This window comes from Netta rufina (genome assembly GCF_964035555.1).
Source record: "Netta rufina genome assembly, chromosome: 2".
Classification (NCBI taxonomy): Eukaryota; Metazoa; Chordata; class Aves; order Anseriformes; family Anatidae; genus Netta; species Netta rufina.
The window spans coordinates 35,568,015-35,590,916 of NC_140124.1; the positions used below are offsets into that span (position 1 = coordinate 35,568,015).

The 22,902-nt window shown below is 48.6% G+C and overlaps 3 protein-coding genes and 1 long non-coding RNA gene across 4 annotated transcripts; 1 reads left to right on the plus strand and 3 right to left on the minus strand.

The window, feature by feature from the left end:
* Positions 1 to 277: 277 nt before the first annotated feature.
* On the minus strand, positions 278 to 6,888 carry HOXA6 (homeobox A6). Its single transcript, XM_084282911.1, has 3 exons — positions 6,562 to 6,888; positions 2,046 to 2,303; positions 278 to 694 (listed from the first exon to the last, which is right to left on the minus strand). The coding sequence occupies exons 1-3, from the start codon at positions 6,752 to 6,754 to the stop codon at positions 435 to 437; spliced, it is 711 nt and encodes a 236-aa protein (XP_084139037.1). The 5' UTR covers positions 6,755 to 6,888; the 3' UTR covers positions 278 to 434.
* An 872-nt stretch (positions 6,889 to 7,760) lies between these two features.
* Positions 7,761 to 11,205, minus strand: HOXA7 (homeobox A7). Its single transcript, XM_084307025.1, has 2 exons — positions 10,738 to 11,205; positions 7,761 to 9,639 (listed from the first exon to the last, which is right to left on the minus strand). The coding sequence occupies exons 1-2, from the start codon at positions 11,111 to 11,113 to the stop codon at positions 9,356 to 9,358; spliced, it is 660 nt and encodes a 219-aa protein (XP_084163151.1). The 5' UTR covers positions 11,114 to 11,205; the 3' UTR covers positions 7,761 to 9,355.
* Positions 11,206 to 16,949: 5,744 nt separating this feature from the next.
* Positions 16,950 to 20,074, minus strand: HOXA9 (homeobox A9). The gene is made up of 2 exons (XM_084282717.1): positions 19,436 to 20,074; positions 16,950 to 18,330 (listed from the first exon to the last, which is right to left on the minus strand). The coding sequence occupies exons 1-2, from the start codon at positions 20,004 to 20,006 to the stop codon at positions 18,092 to 18,094; spliced, it is 810 nt and encodes a 269-aa protein (XP_084138843.1). The 5' UTR covers positions 20,007 to 20,074; the 3' UTR covers positions 16,950 to 18,091.
* On the plus strand, positions 19,220 to 21,865 carry LOC311206916. Its single transcript, XR_014618245.1, has 2 exons — positions 19,220 to 19,565; positions 20,777 to 21,865. It is a non-coding gene; the product is annotated as an uncharacterized lncRNA (long non-coding RNA).
* The last annotated feature ends 1,037 nt before the right edge of the window (positions 21,866 to 22,902 follow it).

Here is a 22,902-nt window from a genome sequence, read left to right on the forward strand (position 1 = left end):
TAAAGCCAAGATTTTCTAAAATCTCTCGTATTTCTACAATATGCACATTCATAATCACACACACAAAAAAATAATAAAAAATACTAGCTTATCTGTTCTCACACAGGCACGCCAGGGACACTCACCCACATAGACATGCTCCCCTCAAATATTTAAAAATCTGGGCCGTGTCTCTAATACTTTAAGCAACACCATTTACGCTTTGGAAAAGTGGCTATGTATATACATGACCGCAGCTCGAAAGCTAGGACTTCTACGTATTTTAGAGAAAGTCACAGTTGATTGCAAATGTACATCTTTTTCACCAAGCCTTTTGGGAATTAATAGGCTGTGACAAACCTATAGGATTTTAGTAGCAGAAGGAACACAAGGTAAATAATAATAGCAACAGTAAGCGCTAAGGAAAGGCCTGGTAGCGTTTATTAAACATGGTTCTACTCCCCTGACTTTTCCTCTGTTTCTTCGCTGCTGGGTTGTGTGGAATTTATGAATTTGTTTTCCTTTTTCCATTTCATCCGCCTGTTTTGAAACCATATTTTAATCTGGCGTTCAGTAAGGCAGAGAGCGTTTGCAATCTCAATGCGTCGTCTTCTGGTTAAGTATCTGTTAAAATGAAATTCCTTCTCTAACTCTAGCGTTTGGTATCTGGTGTAAGTTTGCCTCCCTCGTCTCCCATGAGTTCCATATACTGTACCTGTAGAAGTAAAGACAAAACGATCGCATTGGACAGGGCCCAGTGATTTCAGACCAGAAAGAGCGGTTAGTATATTCTGCCTCCTTTCGTAGGCACAATCTCATGGGGGCGGGGGGCTGGAGGGGGTGCTCTGATTTTCTGGAGGCTTTTTTTTTTTTTTTTTTTTTTTTGGGTCCCTATTTTTTCCTTTTCTCCTGCCTGAACAGCTGTAAAAGCGGACGTGCGTCGTGCTTCTGGGGTAACCGTGATACAAAGCGAGTCAGTAAGGTGGACCTAGGGGAAGCGAGGTAGGTAACACCCTTATAAATCGCCGAGCAGGAGCTGCCCTCTGCATGCAGCCAGCCTGTGCGCACACACGCACACACACAGACACACGTGTGCGGGCCGGGGAGCTGCACGCATGTGTGCGGGTGGCTGCGGGCGTGCATAGATGCGTGTGTTTACACAAACACGCTCTATCGCCGTGGCTATGGCTACGGAGGGTCTGTAATTTAAGTCTCACGATAGACATCAGCTAAAGATCATAGAACAGCCTTTGCCATTTGCTCCGGAATTTATTGCCCTCGACTGCAAAGCAGCATCAGAATGGTCTTGCTGAAAGTTTAACTTTCCAAAAAAGAAAGGCAAGCCACAGTCCAACAAGCGTAAACCCGGGAGGGGGAGAGCGGGGGAGCCATTAGCGAGCACTGCAAGGAAACGTGTTAATGGGATGATTCCAAATAAGTGCCAGCCCGATGCAGCCCCCCCCCTCTCCTCTCCACCAGCACCACTCCTAGACGGAACAGTTCGGTTCTGTGAAGTTCACTTGTAAGGCAGAGAAAATCCGCCGTGCCCTGGCGGTGCGCACACGGCCCCAGAAACGTGCTCCCAATATCCAATCCTTCCACGCTAACGAGCTGGGGGAGGGGGGCGAGGAGGAATGTGCCACAAACGCATTGCATCCTCAGCGCAGAGGGCATAGTCCTTACATCGCTCTCTGACAATGAAGGAGCCGAGCAGAAGCTTTGGGGTGGCTTTAGGAGAGGGGCGAAAGCTCTCTGCTCCCACTCTTGTGGTGGTGTTGTTATTTTTATATTTTTTTTTGCCTGCTTCCCAGGGGTACCGCAGTAACTTTCCCCAGCGGACCCCCGAGCAGGGCTCTGGCCACCGCTCGCAGGGTGCCAGTGTGCCAGGGCTGAAATAACCTGGGAGGGTTTCACGTTACACGCTGCCCTGCAGAAGCCATTTCTCTCCAGCAGCCCGGACTCTATCTAAGGGGAACAAATTTTGAAAAATAACAAAAATCCGGGGGAAAGAAACTTTTCCTGTCCCCCCCCCGCACCTCCCCTCCCCGTTGCATTCAATGCCTTACCAGCACAGGAGTTCATCCGCTGCATCCAGGGGTAAACAGGGCTCGTGTACTTCCGGTCGGTGCCTTCGTCATTTACAATTTTGGCTTGCACGCCGCTCGATTTGTACTGCTGCTCGGGAGAAAAGTGCGGGTAGTCCCCGTGTCCCCTCTGCTTGCCACTGCCGGAGGGAGAGGCGCTACTAATTTCCTTGTCCGAATAAAAACAAGAGGCTCCGTACTCATAGGAAGCCCGATTGCAAGCAAGGACGGTGTTGGACTGTTGGTAGAAACAAGGTGAGGTGTAAGTCTTGTCCTGCAGGCTGCTTGCCCCGTACGAAGCCGGAAAATGCCTGAGAGCATCATAGCCCGCCGGGTAAAGGGGGATCTGCCCGAGGAAAGAGTCCTGGCCACTGGGCAGGCTCCCAGGGAAAGTGGGATTCACGAAATAGGAACTCATTTGCTCTCCCCTCGCCCGGCCCGTGATTTGTTGTGTATTAGTACATCTGGCTATAACTATTAGTAGTCATCGAAGTGGTTTGTTTCTGGATGGCCGAGCGCCAAAAGCGACAGCAGAAAATAGGAGCAGCTGACGGCGGGGCGGCCAATGGGAGAGCGAGCGGCGCCCGCTCCCCCGGGGCCGCCGCCACCGCGCCGCGAAGTTACCGGCAAGCCCCGGCCCCGCCGCGCCGCCCCCGGCCCGCGGGGACCGGCCGCGCCCCCGGCCCCGGCGGCGCCGCCCCTCTCCCGGGGAGATGCCCCAAGATCAGCAATAATAATAATAATAATAATAATGATGATGATTATAATAATACAGCGAGCCGCAGCGCGCCGTGACAGCGGAGGATGGGGACGCGACCCCCCTGCCCCCGGCGGTTTAATTGGGGGTGGGGGGTGAAGGGGGGCGGCCGGTAAAAGTTGGCGACCCCCCCCCCCGCCCCCCGGGAGCCGCGCAGGGTGGGAGAGCCGGCCCCTGGCCCTCGGGAGGAGGTGATGGATGCTGCGGAGGGAAAGTTTGGAGCACGTGAAAAGGGGGAGCTGGGCTCCGCGCAGCACCGTGCAGCGCTGGTGGTTTTTTCTTTTTTTTTTTTTTTTTTTGGGGGGGGGTCTTGCCGGTGTTTGAGCCCCCGAGGCCGCCGCTTCTCCCTTCATCCCACCGCCATGCCACGGCCGAGACCCTCCGGCTTGGAGGCGATTTTCCGCGGCCGCCCCTCGGCTGAGGCTTCCAGCCCCAGCGCCAGCTTTTGTGTCGGGGGCTGCACCTCCTGCGTGGGTGAGGTCTCGTGTCTTAATGAACGCTCCGGTAATTAACGCCGAGGTTTTGGCTGGGGCAGGAGGCGGCGGCCTTCTGGGGAAGGGGATTTTTGGTTTGCACCAAGTGCCCGGGAAGGCCCTGGGAAGGGCCGGGCGAGCCCTCGGAGCCCCGCAAGCAGCCCAAATAAACTTCCACGTGTCTGCCTTCCCTGAGCCCCCCCCCCGCCAAAGTGGAGCTGAGTGAATCAAACATTCAAATTCAAAAACGAGCCAGTAGGACTATTCCTAATTAATATAGCCCCGCTAATGAGTCAGCAGAAGCCAATCGGTTTCGTTGTTGCTCCAAATAATTGGATCAAGCGCGGATGTGTGTCTTTAAGAGGGAAAAAATACATGAAACAAGCATTTCCACGTTCATTTTTCAACATGGCAGTTACCCCATAGCGGAAATATAATTCTTGGCCCAGGGCAGGGACAGTAACAGTGCTGATGAAATTCGCTGAGACGCTTTTAATTCAGCCGTAACCCTGCAGTTCCTGGGGATAGCACGAGGTTGTACATTGCAAGCTGTGTTTACTCATAATCCTTTCCCATTACAACCGATTGAATAGCCTAATTTTAAACGTGCTCTGGCAGAAAGTGGTATTCATGCAAGCCCCGTTTCCTAAAGTAGCTTTAAAAGGCGAATTTTGTTGTTGTTGGAGGACTATTTATCTCATTTCCGGGGGCGGATTACGATACCTATAAAACAGTAGTGAGTTAAAACATCTCTCCACAATAGTTTGTATTGTTCGCAGTCTCAGCTGGACTTTCACATTCAGATGTTGATTGCCTCCGATTTTTTTTTTTCAACTTCCTTAACCTCTTCATCCCAGCTAATCCATAAACACACCTGGTAGAATTACATCTCTCTAGCTACAGGCTTTGGGAGGTCATTCGAGCAACGTGTATTTACTGCAAGCCAGCCTTCTCAAAAAAAAAAAAATAGAAAAAGAAAAAAAAAAAAGTTTTATGCTCTCGGCAAACAGAGTTATAAAATGAGGGGAAGGACAGCAAACAAGCACACAACACGGCAAGCACAAAGAGGTTTTAAAACGAGCAGATTTTTGCCAACGTGGGTCAGAACGAAAACGCACCGTGAAAAATCAAGACTTGGGGCAAGCGAAGCCCACCGCCCCTACTTGAAAAAGTTGTGGCCAGACGGCCTTTTGTTTGAATCCATCGCACGGAGACCAAACTAGAAAAATCGCTCAAGGCTTAGTTATATTTACATTTTATAGCATTGCTTACGCACTGATTTATTTCTCTCTCTGTCTTTTTTTTTTTTTTTTCTTTGACTCTTTCCTTCTGTTTCTCAAGTTCTTGCTCGCATCCAAATCAAACCGCCCAAAGGCCGACCGCGGGCAGCGAAAACATTTCTTCGTTGATCCCATAATATTGTAAGGAATTAAACGTGCACGTTTGCCTGGCTGGGTCGTGTTAGAGTGCTTACAGTGACAGCTAAGCAATCTGCACTGCAATCTCCGCTTCGGTCACATTCATGCGTCCTCTCCGCTCCTCCCCCTACCCCCAGAAAACCCCAAATTACACCGACCCGTTACCCCCGAGCTCTGGCCCTCCCGGACACATTTCGCAGCACTTTTCCTTCCCGGAAAGCCAGCCGGCGCGTTTTGCCACCGCCACAAAGTCACACTTTGCCACGGCCACTTATCCCATCCGCCTTTTATTTGTTTGCGGACTTCCCCGCACGGCCAGCGCCTCCTCCACCAAGCATTTCGCCTTCCTCCCCGCGCCGAGATCCCCGTCAGCGGCTCCAGCCACCCTCGGATGCAGGTGCGGGGGCAGTTACCCTCTTAAGCTTCAAAGCCTCCTTCTCCTCGTATACAAATCCACTTTACAAATCCTTCTCATGCTCGGCAGCGTCCCCAAAAACAACCTTTAACTAATAGCTTCTAATCCAAACAGTTTGGGCAACGCGACCCGGTGTTTAGACTGGAGGGGTATTAGGGAGCTCGCTGGGGGGATTCGGGCTCGTCCTGCCCAGCGTGATATTTTGCAGTTGACACACACACCGAGGGAAAAGCGGAGGGGAAGGGGAGGGGGCAGCTGCCGGAATACCCGGGAGCGAGCTTTGATGCTGCCATAGAGGTGAGGTAGGCCGGATTTTTTTTTTTTAATCTCTCTTTTTTTTTTTAAAGTATGATTTAAAATTCAGTCTTTTTAAAATTATTATTATTTTTTTTCCCCCCCGTGGGCTCCCGCAGGAGCGCTCCCAGCGCTGCCCTTCGCAGGGGCTGCGGGGGCCGCTCCGCTCCGCGCCCGCCTCCGCCGCTCGGCCACGCCGTGGCAGCACTGAGCACCCGCGGCCCCGCAATAAATAATCCGCCGCTCCCTGCAGCTCCACTCCGGCGGATACCGCAATGCAATGCAAATGCGATGCTTTTAGCAGCCCGGCTGCACAAACAGCGCACATTTCCAGCGCTCCGAGCCGCTCACCCGTGATGGCTGGCACCGAGAGGAAGGGAGCGGGGAGGCGGCGGGGTCCCGGGCTCCATCCCGGGGGTCGTTCCCCGCCCGAGCCCCTCTTCCGAGCCGAGGGGAGAAAGGGAAAATCTCCGTCTCCGGCGCTGAAATCGGTTTCACCGCCGCCAAACCCGCTCCGCGCAACCGGGGCGCGCAAAGCTGCCGGGGCGCTGCTCCCACGGCCCCGCCGCGGGGCGCGGAGCTGCTGCAGGCAGCGCCCGGGCTGATAAAGAAAATCAAAGCCACATTCCCCGCTCTAGAAATAACCTGAGGAGACATTGTGCTGATTGGTGTGATTTTTCTTTCCTTCCCTCAACCCCCCTCGAAATAATCACAAATAAATTACATCTACAATTCAGCTGCCGCAAATGAACTTTAAGCTAATGCTGCGAAAGACAAATTACAGCTTTTATATTTCTATATAATTATTTTTTTTTCATCCTGCGGGGGAAAAAATATTAAATATCTCCTCGGATTGATATTGTAAACCTGAAAATAAGCTGAATGTCACAGCAACCCCCAGGCAAATACAAACAGAAATAAACTTCGTGAAAAATCCACGGCTTCCCTATTAAATAATAGCAAGTAGACATTTTATTTAGGCATATTTTTGCATGCACTGGTTAAACCGAAATAAGCTGAGCTGTGGCCACATCTATTTTTGGCCGGTAGCATTTCCATTTGGTTTAATTGCACATGTCTAATATTTAAACGTATTAAACCATGTTTCCCTGCTTACGGTAGTGTCATATACATTTCTCACCTTTTAGGTTCTGGCTCACAGGAGCCCCTGCGACTTTGACAGCTGTCGCTTTGGCTGCACAGGAGACGAATCGCCCTCCTTTTGGTGCCAGAAGAAGCAGGAAATTAGCCAGGTTGCAAGTTGAAAATCTGCCACGCCAGTGCTTTGAATCCAATATGCCACACCTTCCAGCGGGGGAACTGGAAATTGCCATCCCGGATCTGTGTTCTAGGCGGCTGCTTATGCCGAACCTCCGCACACTTTGTTCACTATTGCCTTACAAAGAACAAATGAAATGGGGATTGAAAGCCAGAGAGATCCGAAGCAGGACAGAGCTCAGCAAAAGAATGCGGCTCTATTCTCGCAAGGGAAATTATAAAAAAGTTCATGTTCACGGTTACCATCCACATGACCGACAACGACCAATGGAAAAACCGAACAACTCATAAAGTTGTATTGCAAAGTTGTAAATTTTCATAAACAACAACGGATTTATGGCCTTTTCCTCATCACTAAGAAGAGGCAGGTCTTAGAGAGGCGCCATCTTACCACAGAGGCAGCTCTGGAGTTTTTTAAAAGACCTGGAGTTTGCACTAATTTTATTAAAATTACAATTAGTACGTTGACCAGGAACTGAGCGCAGCAGAAAAAAGGAACTTCTGCGCAAATGATGCTTTCCTTCTACCTGTATTTATCCGGTCGAATAAAGGGACTTATCGGGCTTATTTTTTTCTTATTTTCATTTTTTTCTTTTTTTAATGATTGAAAATATTTGATCAACTTGGCGTTATGTGGTACATTGAAAAAAATTATCTATTTTTAAAGCAGGCTTGTTTTTCCCCTTTTTAATCCCATTCTCATATCCCCCGCATCTAGAAAGCCGCCGGCGCGTACCCGAACATTTACACTTGGAAGTTTCGCATCGCACTTTTTGTTCATTTCTAAATATTATTGCACTGCCTACGATTTCGGCTTGGTCACGGGCCGCCTGGGCTGGGATCGCGATTTCAAGAGGACACTGGAACACGGTGGAAGGAAGCCCTCCCATACAGAAGGCTTTCCGCTTTATTAATCAACTGCGCTAGGGAAAAAAATCATGAAGTCGAGATAGAGAAATTGACTGATTCCTATCCATTCATCACTTAAGATTTTATATTTTTTTTTTTCATACCGATTACGAAAAAAAAAAAATAATAATGTGGTCTAATTTCTTTATTTGTCCATGTAAATTATTTTTTTATGCTTCCTTCGAACTGTATCACTAATAAAGTAACACAATTCATTGTCAACAAGCATATTTATTTTCTGTGTAACATAAAACACATTTATCGTGGGAGATACTTGAACACGGTATCACTTCCAAAGAGAGTTCACAGACATTTTTTTTCCACTTCCAATACTTACACGGCATATCCAAATGTTCACAACGAACACATCGAAACACATTGTAACATACAATTTTTTGAATAAACTTTAGCCAACCTTCGAGACGGATTTATACAGAGTTCTTAACGATACATCATGCTACAAACTTTCCCAATTAATTACATACTTCCCAATTTATGACATGATCTTACAAATGAGCTCCAAGACAAATATAAATGACAAAAAAAAATTGTTCAAATATACAGTATCTGCTATTGTAGGAAAATTCACGGTATTACATATTAACACATTCGGATAATCAGGACAAACAGGTTTTGTTTTTGTTTTTGTTTTTTAAAGGTGGTTACATGGTCATTTAAATTCACTTTTCAAAGAACACTTTCAGCTATATTAAGTAAGATCAGCCTAGAATACGAAAACGGCCTTTAGCTGAGGCAGCCTAAGGTAGAAGCCAACGGAAGATAATAAACCGCTTTGTACAATATTGGCATGTGTTTGCTTCCTCACTCGGAATAGTAAAGATTTGAGAACAAAGATATATTGCAGCATATGGTTTTCATTTATAATTGCTTTGGAATAAATATATTATTTTAAATTTAAATATATTCAGCCTTTTCGGTACCAAATTCTATACCAAAGCTATTGATGCGTGCTTTTCGAACAATTACACTTACGTTTCTAAAAGCATTTTGCGATTCACATTAGTACGTTATCTTCTTTTGACTACTAAAATACAGTATACTTTCGAAGATAGGTAGGCGGAGCAAGATATATAGGTAGTCTGGAAAATAGGTAGTACAAATCATTGCTGTAGACTGTAGTGGTTTGTGGAATATCTTTTATTCCCTCACTTGCTGTTTAACATTTTGTTAGTGTAGCTGTTAGTTATGATATTTTTCTAACAATAATAAAATTAAAAAAAAAAAAAAGAAGAAGAAAAAAAAAGAAGTGCAGAGCTACTTATTCAAAATTAGGTAGTTTTTCTTAATGTGAGCCTAATGCACTTTTCCCCTTAGAATATGATTGGGACTGTTGAGTCAGGTAGTTACTTCGGAAGGTCACGTTTACTTTATGTGCAAGCAGCAGTTCTCCCACTGAAATGTCCCCTGGACAAACCCACCCAAACTTGGGTGAACGAAAAATAAAATGATTGTAAGATGCGCTTAGGAGATACTACCGAAGAGTTCGGCACAGGGTAGGTTTGGGGAGGACGGGAGAGTGGAGAGAGGGCTGGAAAGCCAACCCAAGAAACGCTTTAATGTTTGCAAACGCTTGCTTGCAAGATGATTATTAAAGGGAACTGATTTTTTTTTTTTTTTAAATAAAAACAGTGAGTGTCTCTCTTTTTTTTTTTTTTCTTTAAAGGGAGCTTTTATAACTGTCACGTGCATACATTATAGTAAGAGATTGCTTCCTCGAGTGGGACTCCCTAGTCTTCCTCTTCTTCGTCTTCTTCCACTTTCTCAACAGACGGTGCTGCTGACGTGGGCTCGTTGGGAGCCGGAGTGCTGGAGCTCTCTTCCTTATGCTCCTTCTTCCACTTCATCCTCCGGTTCTGGAACCAGATTTTGATCTGCCTCTCTGTCAGGCAGAGGGCATGGGCGATCTCTATCCTCCGCCGCCGAGTCAGATAGCGATTGAAGTGGAATTCCTTCTCCAGCTCCAGGGTCTGGTAGCGGGTGTAGGTCTGGCGCCCTCGCTTCCTATCTGGACCTGAAAGCAGGCACACACGTCCAGGAGTTAGGCAGGAAGAGAAGAGGAAAGTTTTCTTTTTTCTTCACTATTTCTACTTTTTTTTTTTTTTTTTAAAAAAAAAAAAACAGCAACAACAACAAACCAACTAGCCAACCCACCAAAAATTAAAACCGGCCAAGCGAGAGTGAATAATTTCCTTCTCTCACTTCCACCCCACACACACACTTTACCCTAACAAAGACATTTCAGCTACACGACTTGTCCTGCTCAGGCAGGGCAAAAATTAAGTTGCCTGAGACATAGGAAAAGTGAAGAGAAAGCATTCAGGAGAGGAGGTGGGGGAGGAAATTGCTTTTGGGAGGAGGAACTTTCCCCCAGGCGATGTATTTCCCTAAAACCTTCCAGACTTCGGCGTTTCGCAAGGGGAAATAAAAATCTGGAAGGCTGGGCTGTATTTATTTTATTTTAATGTCGGGGGCTCCCTCCACCCCCCACCCCCTACCCCGCCCGGCCCGTAAACAATACATCGCATTTAGCTCCAGAAGAGAGCTCTCGTTTTTCACACACTCTCGCCCCCAGCCTCCCCCCAGCCTCTCCTCCTCCCCCCCCCCCCTCCCCGTTTTCCTGTTAGTCCATTTCTATAGATTCTTATCTCCGTGGAAAGGGCAGGGGGACGAGGGCGGCGTGGCTCAGCGGCGTGGGCCGGCGAAGCCCTCAGCAGCCCGTCCCCCGCTCCTGAGCGCCCCTCTCCCCTCTGCCTCCCCCAGCAAGCGGGAGATTTCCTTGCCCGACATGGGCAGAGGGCAGGGGAGACACTCACCCGAGGGGGCTCGGAGAGCACGCAGCCAACTCTCCACGCTCCTCCAGCAAACAGCGCAAATAAACTCGATGCTAAAATTCCATAGCGAATGGAGTTAAATAAATTTACGAGGCTAGAACCCATTAATTGGGCAATAAAAAGTTTTATGATACTCATTTACATACAATGCCACGGGCTTTCTACGCAATGGCGCCTCGGCTATAATTAAAACCATAAAGGCTGTGCTGACAGTAATTTTGGCGACACGCTTTGCCTGGCTGCCACAGCTCCAGCCCTCTTTCTCCGCTTGCCCCTACCTGAAGACCTCATCCAGGGGTATATCCGGAAATTAGCCTCAGCCTGGTTGTGCAGGTTGCTTTCCTCCGCTTTCTCACAGCTGGGTTTGGTTAGGTCATTGCAGAGGACGGGAATGTTCTGATCAAAAGAGGAACAATGCAGGTTGTAGGCATCAGAGCCCAGGCTGTATCCGGAAGAGAACGGGCTTTGATATATGGTACTGTTCACATTGTACAAGCCGGGCATGGAGGAGGCGAAGGCACCCGCGCCTGGTCCATAGCCGCTTCTCTGGGAGTTGCTTGCAAAGGAGCAAGAAGTAGGCTCTGCATTTTGGAAAAGAGAAGCCCCCGCCGTATATTTGCTAAAAAGCGCATTCACATAATACGAAGAGCTCATAATTTTGACCTGTGATTTGTTGTCCGGCAGGCTTCAGTGTCGGTTTTACGAGGTAGCGTGATATATGATAACATTACCCCCCCAGATTTACACCAAACCCCATTTTCTTTTGGACTGAGCTGCCTCCAGCACGTGACCGGTCATATGACGCCGCCCGCCAATCCCCGCCCGCCTCACAGGTGGTGCCGGCCGCGGCCCGCCGGTGCCCGGCCATGGACGGGGCCGCCGCCGCCCCGCGCCGTCGAGGCGCAGCCCCCGGCCCCCCGGCGGCCCCCGACGGCCCCCGACGGCCCCGCCGCCGCTCCCGGCGCGGGGGAGGGCGCTCAGCACCCCCCCCCCCGCCCCTCTCCGCCGCCGCGGGGAGGGCTTAAGCCATGTGGTCCTCGTTAGACGGGGAGGGGGGATTAAAAATAATAATAATAAAAAAGCTTTAAAGGAGTCAAAGAGCTGGGTGTTGGTATTGCTTAGTCTTATTAGCGCTCTCTCGTCCCTAAAACGCTGGGGGGCTGTTGGGGTGTCCTCCCGGCCCCACCACGCCTGCCGCCGGCGGTCCTGGAGCGGAGGGAGCAAAGAGGGGAGCACTCCTCGAGGGACCCCGAGCCTCCCGTCCCCCCTGGGAAACAGCACAGCCCGCCCCCCCGGCAGAAAAGTAAAACAACAAAAAAATCGAGGAAAGGGAAAGTATGCGGGGAGGCAACTTTCTGGACGCCTTAAAAGAAAAACACACAAAAAAAAAAAAAGGGGGGGGGGAATCCCTAAAAAAAAAAAAAAAAAAAAAAAAAAAAGCAAGCTCCCTAAATTAAAGGAATCGTCTGCAAATCGCCTCACTTTTTATTATTTTTTTTTTCTAAATGTCCCCTTTACCTTTCCGTCGTACGCACCTTCCAGTCCTCAGCGAGAGGCGGCAACGTTACGCGCAGACCGCGGGGAACGTTGCTGCTGCTTTTCTAAACACTCGGCTCCCCAACAATGAGAATGGCTCTCCATTGAGGATGCTGCACCGTGCCCTTCCTTTAAACGGATCGTAAAATGAGTTTCCTTCCCTCAGACAGGGAGTCCTGGTAAAGACAGCTTTTACTGCCTGCCTGTATTGCACATCATAAACTGGAAGGAGCACAATGGAATTGCCCCGGAAATTCTCCTTTCAATTATAGTTTGGTGCCCCGTGTACAAAGACTTTCTCACCAGTTAAAATTGTTCTTGGTGATATTTCGCACGGACCCTAAACTTTACGTTTTGTAAACGTGGAAGCCCCTCTCCCCCCACACACACACCTCGAGCACGCACGCACCCTTTGGGACTCTTTATGCGCGGTTATTGCAGCCCCATGAATATAGGATACTGACAGAAGCGAGTAAATTCTCCGCGGCGAGGTCCCTGAGATATTGGTGCTTCGGAGTATGCAAATGTGGCGGCTCTATCTAGATATTTGCCAAGTGTTAAGCACGTGAAAACGCAGTCGTTATTCGCAGGCGCAAGGGGGAATCTGCAGAAAGAGGCTCCTTCGTTCATTTATTCCAATATTAGACGATATCCCTGCGGTTGCGAAGTGCAAGGGGGGAACACGCCGGCAGAAGAGGCTGCTGGAAAGGAATAAAGGCCCAAGAAGTTAAACGAACGCGGAGCAAACAAGACGACGACTTAGAAGATCAAAGAGGCTGAAGTAGATGACATTAAACCAATAAATTGCTCCTCTGGTGACAACATACCAAGATGCAAGAAGAAAGGAGCAGCAAATATAACCAATGTCTAGACTTAAATATTGATAATATAGAACCGAATAGATTAGTCGGGCGAGTGTATTTCGGGGTCTCTGTAAAATATGCGCCTTCATGTATTTAGCTTTACATGTCTGTTTTGTACCGCCGCCTTTTTTTAATATTTCACTTGCAGCTTTATTTTTTTTCCTTTTTTTTTTTTTTTTTTTCCCTGCCAAGCCGTCAAAAAAAATCTCAAAAAGCCTTCACCGAATAAATCTTAAAAGGAGACCCAGACATCGGTCCCCACCGCCTTATTTACTTCCCCCTCCCTTTGCGTGTTGGTCAAACAGCAGCATAACGCTGCCTCTGAAATAGCCCCCCGAAATATCTCATTTTGTAGCCTACGAAACAACGCCGGATCCCCGGCGTCTGAAAATGCACTTTTCATTTGAATGCACTTTTTTATTTATTTTTTTTTTCAGTCGAGGAAACAGCGAGCGAGCACAGATTGCAAGGTTTCCGTCACCGCAATATTCTCACACGCTTTAAAAATAATCCTCCAGGCGGGATTCATTGTATTTATTTTTTTCGTGGGAGAGCTGGACTACCTCTCTTTGCATTCTGAGCTTTTCCGGGAAGTAAAAGGTAGTGATAAAACGGTGCTCATAAGTTATAAGCGACCTGGGAGCACTCCACGGTTATGGCTTGTGTGTTAAGCAGTATCTTGATGTGGTTCCTACTAGACAGGATTTTGTTGTTTTGGAATCTGTTCTCGCCGTAATTTATCCACGATTATAATGGAGCACGCTGTGCCAAGTTATTACTTAGTATGACGATGCATAAACACTTTTTAATTTTAATATAATTTTACTGCCCAAGGAAAAAAAATAATTAATCATAGTAAGTTTAACAATGCCATTGTAGACAAACATTTGATAGGAAGGCTCTTATTAGAAAGCGGGGAGTGGCAGTTACTCTTCATCCCTAGAAAGAATTAAATCTTTGAAACAGGGTGGGGAAAAAATAGCACAGTGCTCGCATTCCTTTCCGATGCTGAATTTCGATGTTAAGATATTGGCTTTGATTTAAGGAAATGTAAATAAAACGCAGAAAAAGTAGTTCTCTTACGGGGTACTATGCAGCGATTTATTTACTTGTCTGACTTTAACTTGAAAAATACAACGTTCATACTTCAGACCACATTTTATGCTTCCTTCCCTCCTGCCTCTATTTTCTTTCCAATTACTTTTTCCCCCTCTCTTTTTGGCAACCAACGTCTGAAAATGCACCAGAATTCCCACTAAATCTCATTCTCGAGACGCGAAAGCCAACAAAAGCAAAAGGGAGAAAAACTACGAAAACGACCGGGGGAAATCAAAATAGCAGGGCAGCAGAAGTTAGGAATGACTTTGAGAGACCCGTCAAGTTTGTAGAGCATGACTGCTAGCATCTGTATAATATAATTACAACGGGTCCCACAGAGCTGAAATTGCTGAGGACGCAAGCGGGGCTTTTTTATTTGGATCAAAGACAGCTGTTGAAAATTTTCATTCGCCGGTAAATAATTTTCAAATTAAAGCTTTGCAGCGCTGCCGCCTCCCCGCACGGCTGCGTCTCCAGGCACGCCGGGCGGGTTTCTCTCGAAACCCCTTCGCCTTGAGACCCTCTCTGCGGGCAAGGCTCCCTCCTCGTCCCCTCTCCTCCTGGGCTGATCCAGGCAGACCCAAGAAGCACCGTGGAGCCGTGATTTTCTTTCCGTCCTGCCCCAAACCTTCAATTTCCCTCAGTTTTCCAATATTTCCATTTTCAACCAACCCTTCAGGACACCCTGTTGGCAGGCTCAAAGCTTCACCAGGGAAGGGTGAAGGTTTGAGGACGGGGAAGGTGAGCTGGCACATGTGTGACAGGGCTCCATGCGGCTCTATGAACTAGTAGGTAACGCATGGGGGGCTTTGAGAATAATAAACGCAGGATACGGCCGTGGTGCAGAGCAAGTTTTTACCTTTGCTGTTGCTGCACCGAGTGATGCCATCCCACCCGTGCCATAATAAGCGGGGAATAAGGGAGAAAAAAAAAATAAGTGGGGGGAAAAAAAAAAAAAAAAAAAAAAAGGCAATTATCGGCCTTAGTGGGGAAGAAATGAGCGTGTTCAGCCCGAGTTATGCTCCCGCAAAGTCGACATTTTAGGAGCTGTCGGGGAGGCGGCCGAGCGCTTGATGGCGGGCGGCGGGCCCGTTCCGCGGGCTCGGAGCGCCACCTGCCGCCGCCCCGCCGCCGCCGCAGCCCCGCCGCCGCCGCCCGGCCCCGCGCCCCGGCCCCGCCAGCGCCCGGCAAGATAAATGTCCGCCGCCCGGGCTGGATTTAAGCAGGGGAAGGCCAATAAAAGGTTGTTATTTCCGCTCGCCCGCTTTATCTAAAACAGCCAGACAAAACAAATGAAAAGGCTTTTGTGGAAAATCTTAATTGTGGCTGGACAGTTGTAAACTCATTAAGAGCCGAATTCCAGACAGTTTGCAGACCCGTCATTTATTACACACTCTTAATGCTGATTCTTTGAAGTTGCCTCTGTCTGCAACAACAGAGGGCGTCCCAGCATCCCCAAATACTGGCTCAGGGATCAATTAGGGGCTTTTTGTGTGTGTGCACACCAGAACGAGCTCCCTTTCACTAATTAGAACTCATCAAATCTTAGCCCGGATTTCTTTTTTTTTTTTTTTTTTTTTTTTTAAAGGTGAAGCCGAAAGCATTTTTTTCCCCCCGCAGTTCTGCACATCTGTAAACTTCTTGCCGGTTCCCTAAGTTTTGTCTTGAGCCCTGCAGCGTTTTACACCCCATAAACGGTTACAGCAGTCATTTTCTTTTATTGCACTGTATGGCTCTGAATTTTCCTAACAACAACTTCTGCCAAGACCATAAGTGTGTTCCGTCTTATTTTGCTTTAAATACATACATAGGTAAGTGGACGTCCGTAAACCCAGGCGGCTTTTATTGTTATTCGACATATTTGCAAACACGGGGCGGCGTGGCGCAGGAGCGCGCTGGGGATCAGATTATGGAGGACATTCACCCCGAGCAGTAAGATGTCTGCCCAAAACAAGGGAAAATTTCAGCAAGCTCACAGACTTCGCTATTTTCTTTTGTTGCTGAGCTTGGTTTGGCTTGGGGCGGCGGGGGAGGGGTGGGTGCAATGGGGGTGTGTGTGGAAATCTTCCGCTCCGAAGAAACCTTCCTTCTGGTTAAAAAATTAAAAAATATATATATATATATAATCCTATTTTGTCTTCTCCGCTCTCGACGGCTGCTAGCCCTACTCTTTCCTTCGGCTAAATCACCGAGTAATATTGACACCATAAATTCCACCATAATTGTCAGAAAAAATTATCTGTACCTATATCTATATACATACATATATAATCTGAGGCGCTGGTAAAATGCAACGGGTTGTTTTTATTTGCCACGGGACATTTAAAAGGAAAAAAAAAAAACCAAACGTGAAGGCAAGGGAAGGAAAAAAATGGGTGGCGTTTTAAATAGCATATTTTGCATGGGCAATTATGTCTAGAAGGGAATTTAAAATGAGCGCACGGGCAAGGCGAGCTTTTCGCAAAGCTTACTGAAGAACGCTTAGTTCTGGACATTTTCTCGGAGACTAATTAACCATCTCGGTTTAAATGTCGCTGCCTAATCGGATTTACACTACTGTCCGCACTCTAGGAAGTTGGGCATTTTGGTTTGATCCGAGCCCCCCCCCTCCCTGCCAGAGGAATTTATTAAAAACGCGTTAACTTCAGCCTATGCCCCCGCTCCTATCTGCCAGCGCTTCCTTTTTACATCGCTAAACGCCAGCTTACGAAATTGTATCCGGGAGCGCGGAGTTATGTCTCCTCTCCATGAAGGCAAGGCGTTTAGGACCCACATCGGCCCGTTTAGGACCAAAATAAGTCCCATATTTTCCCGAGCTGCGTTTATAGGGCGGTAAATTTGCCTTGGCTGAGGCTTAACGAAAACGCTCGCCTCGCCTCCGCAGCCTTGCCACGTCTGCTGGTGATTTTCGGTGGGACATCGGAGAACCCCTTCTTAATAATCTTAAAACATCACAAAATATAAAAGAATCAATATATTTTATTTGGCAAAAAGTTAAATATCATTTCAACACAACGATTTGGTCAGTAGGCCATGAGGTAACCATTTCAAAATAGACAGTGTACGTTCTGCATCGACATCACTTCCCAGATTTATTTTTTTCTAAGCGATACAAATTTACAATAACCAAATGTAGGTTTTTATAGCGTATAATTTATTATCAATAAAATTAACCTTCATTACAATAACCATCAAATTATTCGATTAAAATTAAAACGTAAACCATAGGTAGTTACCCTTTTCACATATACGTATAGCTCCGAAATCTGATAACTGCTCACTGGTGCAAAAACAATATTTAAGCTAGTCTGTTTATTTACTTTTTAATATATAGATTATATATACAACTGACAAAGACAGTACTATATATATATCAACTGTGCATACTAAAACGACTTGCTTCGAAATATTTTGAGAACCGTAATTCCCAGACATCCCGGACAAACTTCTTTTCTACTTTTTTTTTTTGTGTTTAAATTGGGATATATATAATATATATATTTTACAATCAAAGGTTAACTGTCTAATTATACAGAAAAGACTTAATACACTACAGAGCTATACTCTATGCAATTTTTATAATAAACAACCTGAGTTCAAATTGAATTCTAGCTTACACAATTACATCCGGTACAGCACCCAAGCACATAAATTGAGTCACAAACATAATTACCACAATAAAACACAGTGTTCAAGTATTAAAGCAGAGATCTCTCTGCCGCGCAAAGAGCGAATAAAATTAACTACGTAGACTAAACTATACAGTCCGTAAATAGTTGTGCATTATGAAAAGGTAGTTTTTTCTGTTCTTTTTTTTTTTTTTTCTTTTTTCATAAGTGAAGAAACAGGTAGATTTATACAAGCCAGCTAGACAGCCTTTTCGTGCTAATGCCCCCTTTTTCTTTCCTATTAGAAAATTAAAAGTCTTACTGTACCTCTCCTGGCAAACTGGCCTCTCCATGCTACAGTGACAATCAAGGTACAATCATAAGCAGAATATGCCATGGAAAAAAATGAGGCCTGGACCCAGACGCATTGCATGGCAGGGCTCGAGGGGAGGATTTTTTGTTGTTGTTGTTTTTAACTTTGTTTTTGTTTTACTGTACGCATTTTCAGTGTAACCCGCGTATCACCATCATTCGTCCTTCGCTCGGTCTTTGTTGATTTTCTTCATTTTCATCCTCCTGTTCTGAAACCAGATTTTCACTTGTCTCTCAGTTAAATTGAGGAGTCTGGCCACCTCGTATCTACGGTCCCTAGTGAGATACATATTGAACAGAAACTCCTTTTCCAGTTCCAGCGTCTGATGCTTGGTGTAAGGGCATCTCTTTTTCCTGGTGGACCTTGCGTGGAGCCAGTTTGCAGCGGGGTTATCTGCAAGGGAAACAGCGGGAGAAGTTCAGGCTCGGGGGGGGGGGGGGGCGAGAGGGGGCTGGCGAGAGAACAGCACGCAGGACCACCGAGGGGTGCCCTGACTTTTTTAGGGTCCCGCCTAGGTGTCCTGATTTGGGGGTTTACGACGTGGCTCTCGTTGCCCCAGACATGCGGGACGGTGGGGCACAATGGGCTCAAAGCAGAGAGAGGTCACACAGAACCACACGCAGCACAGCCCCGCCGCCCCCGCCTCCTCTCGCCCTTTTTTATTGTTAGGAGGATGCAATTTTAAAATCCTCTTTCGCCTCCTCTCCCTGCTAGCTCCCTCCCTCCTTCCTGTCCTCCCCACACACTCCCCCCCCCCCCTCAAACGGCCAGCCCGGGGAGTGCCCAGCCAGAGCAGCGTGTCGTCGAAATTGTTTCTCTTTTTAATTTTCGACCTTCTCCCGTGTCATCACTGGCACGATGCAAGGAGCTGGCGAGCCAGTCTGCGGCCGGCACAATTAAAGCCTGGGCTGCTTCAGAGCTTTATTTGCATAGCGTTGTTAGCAGTAGCAATTCCGAGGTGCCCTGCTACCGCTCCCGCAGCCCTGGGAGCACCCGGCCCAGCATTTTCCACCGAGGAGACGGAGCGGGGGGAGGAGGGCACCGAGTCAACGGCGAGGTTTCTGCTCCCAGCCCCGCGATAATCCTTCCCCCCCCCCCCGCCCCCCAGGTCACAAAAAGATCAGATTCACATCCAATGCTTCCCAGGCACCCTCTCCCCGTCCCTCGCTCACGCCCGTGAGCTCGGCGCAGCAGGACGATGCGAGCCCGTCCCGCGGAGTTTGCTCGGGTGCTGGGCTGGGGATGAGGGGGGGCTTTATTTTATTTTTTTTTTCCCTTTTAAGTTGCAGGGTGGGGTTTTTGTTCCCCTTGCAGCATGGGAAGCTGGAGCCGTCCTGGATGCCAGCAGAGCCCACGAAAGGCAGCGCTGCCTTTCTCGGGTGGCTCCCAGCTGCAGCAGCCGGTGCTCGGCACGTCATTAGCCCCGGCACCTCGACACCTCCCCGCGGCCGGCGCGGCGCCCTGAATGAAGTCCATTGCCCTTCGCGGTGCCACTTACTTGGATCGATCTGGGGTTTCTCTCCGTTTGCCTCACTTTCTCCATTGCTTTCAGAGAATGCGCCTTCGTGGCTTTGCTTATCCCTATCAACTGGAGGAGAACCACAAGCATAATCAGACAGAGACAAAGTGTGAGTGTCAAACGTGGTACAGTCACCCCTTCTGGCCGCCAGCGGTTCAGGTTTAATGCCGTAATGCCTGCTGGTAGGTAACCCGGGGAAGGACAAGGAGCCCGGCACAGGCTCAAGCCACGAACGCATGTACCTGCCGTCGGGCGGTGCCACGGGCGCCTGGTGGTGCGCGTAGGGGTGGTAGACGGCGGGGACGCCGCTGGCGCCGCCGGGGTGCGCGGGGCTCCAGGGGGGGCCGAAGACGGGCGCCTTGGGCTGGAAGCTGCAGGGGGCCAGCTCGGGGTGCTCGCCCAGCGCCGCCGGCCTCGGAGGAGGAGGAGGAGGAGGAGGCGGCGGCGGCCCCAGCGGCGGGGGGGCGTAGCGGGGCGCCGCCAGCTCGTCCCCCTCCGGCACCAGGAAGGAGTCCACGTAGTAGTTGCTGAGGGTCCCGGGGGCCGACATGGCGCGGCTCGGCGCGGCGGGGGCGCCGGACCCGCCGCAATTCGGGGCTGCGGGGCTTCCCCGCACCAACTCGGTGCCGGCGGAGAAGTAGAGTCAGTAATAAGTTGGGGGCAGCCCCGGCGCCCATTGGCTGCCCCGGTCACGTGGCGGGGGGGAGCAGAACAATAAAGTATAAATCAGTCCGCGGGCTATTAACGGGGCAGTGTTCTCCAGCCATCATTTTTATAGCGAGGCCATATGTTTTTATGCAAAGGGATACGCGAGTTATACAGCGGAGTTTGTTTTAATTGCGGCCAACTGAGATTAAAAGATCAGATTCCGCCTCACGGCCTCTCCCCCTTTTTCTTTGCCTCCTCCCTCCCCCCCCCCTTGATTTTATTTTATTTTTTTTTTCGTTTAAGCGGACTATTTTATATCACAATTAATCATCCCATCAATGGGTCGTGTTCCCTGCGAAAAAAAAAATAAAAATCACAAAACAAAACCCCTCCCGATCGGAGACCTTCACATAAAATTATACAATAATTGAAGCAATAAAAAAAAGGAAAATAGCAGTTGTGGTATACTGTATTTAAATATATATTTATTATATTTCATAAGGAGTTATTGTTTCGGGAGCCACGGGGTTGTTATTAAGTCAGTAACTATGAGCGCGCTCATTTGCATCGCTGTGTTTCACAGCAGTAAAAATTTACGAGTGCTCGGAAAGGTTAAATTATACCATTGTGTTTAGTTTGGGAGCTCACTGTAAATAATCCCGTTCCGTTCAGTCCCGGGCTAAGCAGAGAAAAGTCAAATTCAACGCATCCCCTTGCCGAGGCCGGAGGAGGACCGGGGCGGCCGGCTGTGGGCTCGCCCCCTCGCCGGGCTCACCGAGGGCAGCAGTGACCGAACCAACTCCTCATCCTCATCACCGAAGCCCCCTCCTCATCCTCAAGACCGAAACACCCTCCTCGTCCTCCCCGTCCTGCCCTTGGACCCCCTCGGGGAGAGGGGCCGCGGGGCTGGCCGGGCTTTCTCGCCACGATTAATCCTTCAATATGCAGCGAAGCAGCGGGGGGAAAGGGGAGAAAAAGCCCTGTCTTCCCCGCTGCCGAAAGGCACCCTGCTTGCCGGGGCGGCTATAAAAGGGGCGCTTGCATTCGCTCGCACCGCATTCTGCCGACCCCAAAATATTTATGTGCGAATATAGTTATTTATTTGCTGCAGGGCACACGCGAGCAGCACCAGCCCCTAGGCACCGGGCTGCGGTCCCCCCGCGGAAGGAGGGGAGGGCGAGCGGGGGGAAAGTAAAGCCGCGGCCAGATCCAAGTCCAGTGTTAGGAATTAAAGCAGGGGCTGAGCTGCTCGCAAACGTGCCCGCGGGTCCGGGCTTCTCTCCGGCGGCCACGCAGCCCGCTTCTCCCCGGGGCTGGCCAAGAAGCCTGCGAGATCCAGCTGGGGGGCACGAGAAAAATCTCCTCTCGATTTAGTCGAAATATATTTATTAGAGCCTCGCGAATCGCAGGGAAGGCTGAGGCAATAATTAAAATCACGTGTAAATATTGTGCGTGCAAAAGTGTGGTTCTAATTAGTTTTACATCGCTATGTGGGCTGCCTCTTCCCCTCTCCCTCTCCCTCTCTCCCCTCTCTCTTTCTCGCTTTTTCTTTTCATGTCTTCCCAACGGTTTAATCAGAAATCTTACGGAGATCCTATTTTAACAACGCCCTCTCTCCATTCAGGATTACAAAGGCCCATAATGAAACTATTATCCCACATTAGAGTTAGAAAATTACAGAACAGTTACAAGATCTCCGCAAACAGGGAGCCCGTTATTTTCTAACCATTTAAAAAATGCAAATAAAGATCGCCTCTGTTATTTTTTGTGGCCATTGTATAGACACGCCGTAATAGAAAAAAATAATTGTATTTCTTTCCTGGAAAGACGGAACTCGACGTCATTTGTATTTATTAGTACGGAGTCAGCTGTGGTGAAATGTGATTGTAGAACTTCCTTTTTCCATTCAGAAAAAAATAATCTTAGCTGCAGGAGTCCTGGATGTTTATATTCGAATTTGGGTTCTCAACTTGCAGCGGGTTTCATTTTTTTGGTTCCTCACCAAAACTAATAGCAAATGAATAACAATAACAATAACGTCTTAAAGAACGCGCCTGTATTTTTATTTCCCTGTAAAATTCTGAATTTGTTCACTGCCAGCAGCCAAGCGGCGGGAGAGGGAGTACAGAAAGCAAGAGTTAAAAGACGGCAAATAATTACAGACATTTTTCACGCGGTCATGTTGCAGATAATAACACTGGAGCATTCGCCTCCTTTTTCATCCTTTTAGACCCAGTTTTCCCCAAAGTACATTTTGCATACGAGCCACCACAGCTCGTGGGGGGTACCACGGGCTTCGTACCCTTTGCGTTGCGAATTATTTCGGCATTTTGGCCACTTTACACGCTTGGGCGCAGCACACCCCAAGCAGCCCAGAAATCGCCCTTCCCATCAAATCGCAATACCAAATCGCACTTTCCAGGAACGAAGCCCTGCTGTACCTCTCGCGGCTGAACCCAAACGCTCCCTGAGCTCCATCCCGGCGTGATCAAAATAGTGGAGCTCCCACGCCGTTAGCAGTGAGCCCCAGCTCCGAGAGGAAGGAGGACCCCGGGATTTTTAGGCTGGGGGCATCGGTGCGCACAGCTCCAGCAGCAGCCCACCGCGGAGCCCCGGCGCAGGATTGCGCGGCCGTTCGCGATCTCCGCTGAACGGGAAGTTCAGGATCGCCTTTTCCTGCCGGTGCTACCAGCGCGCAGAGGTATTTTGGCAAGGCGGGCAGAAAAAATGATTCAGAGTTTGGGGGAAGCGGTCCAAAAAATCAGAGTGATGCGATTCAAGTGGACAGAGGCGAACCT

Excerpts from the sequence above, each read along its gene's own strand:
- HOXA9 (XM_084282717.1), bottom strand. The coding sequence starts at position 20,006 with ATGTCGGCCCCCGGGACCCTCAGCAACTACTACGTGGACTCCTTCCTG. Across the intron at positions 18,331-19,435 it reads GAAACCCCAGATCGATCCAA|ATAACCCCGCTGCAAACTGG; the intron begins GTAAGTGGCACC and ends TTTCCCTTGCAG.
- HOXA7 (XM_084307025.1), bottom strand. The coding sequence starts at position 11,113 with ATGAGCTCTTCGTATTATGTGAATGCGCTTTTTAGCAAATATACGGCG. Across the intron at positions 9,640-10,737 it reads CCCCTGGATGAGGTCTTCAG|GTCCAGATAGGAAGCGAGGG; the intron begins GTAGGGGCAAGC and ends GCCTGCTTTCAG.
- HOXA6 (XM_084282911.1), bottom strand. The coding sequence starts at position 6,754 with ATGGCAATTTCCAGTTCCCCCGCTGGAAGGTGTGGCATATTGGATTCA. Across the intron at positions 2,304-6,561 it reads TGTGAGCCAGAACCTAAAAG|AGTCCAACACCGTCCTTGCT; the intron begins GTGAGAAATGTA and ends GTTTCTACCAAC. Across the intron at positions 695-2,045 it reads GCGGATGAACTCCTGTGCTG|GTACAGTATATGGAACTCAT; the intron begins GTAAGGCATTGA and ends TTACTTCTACAG.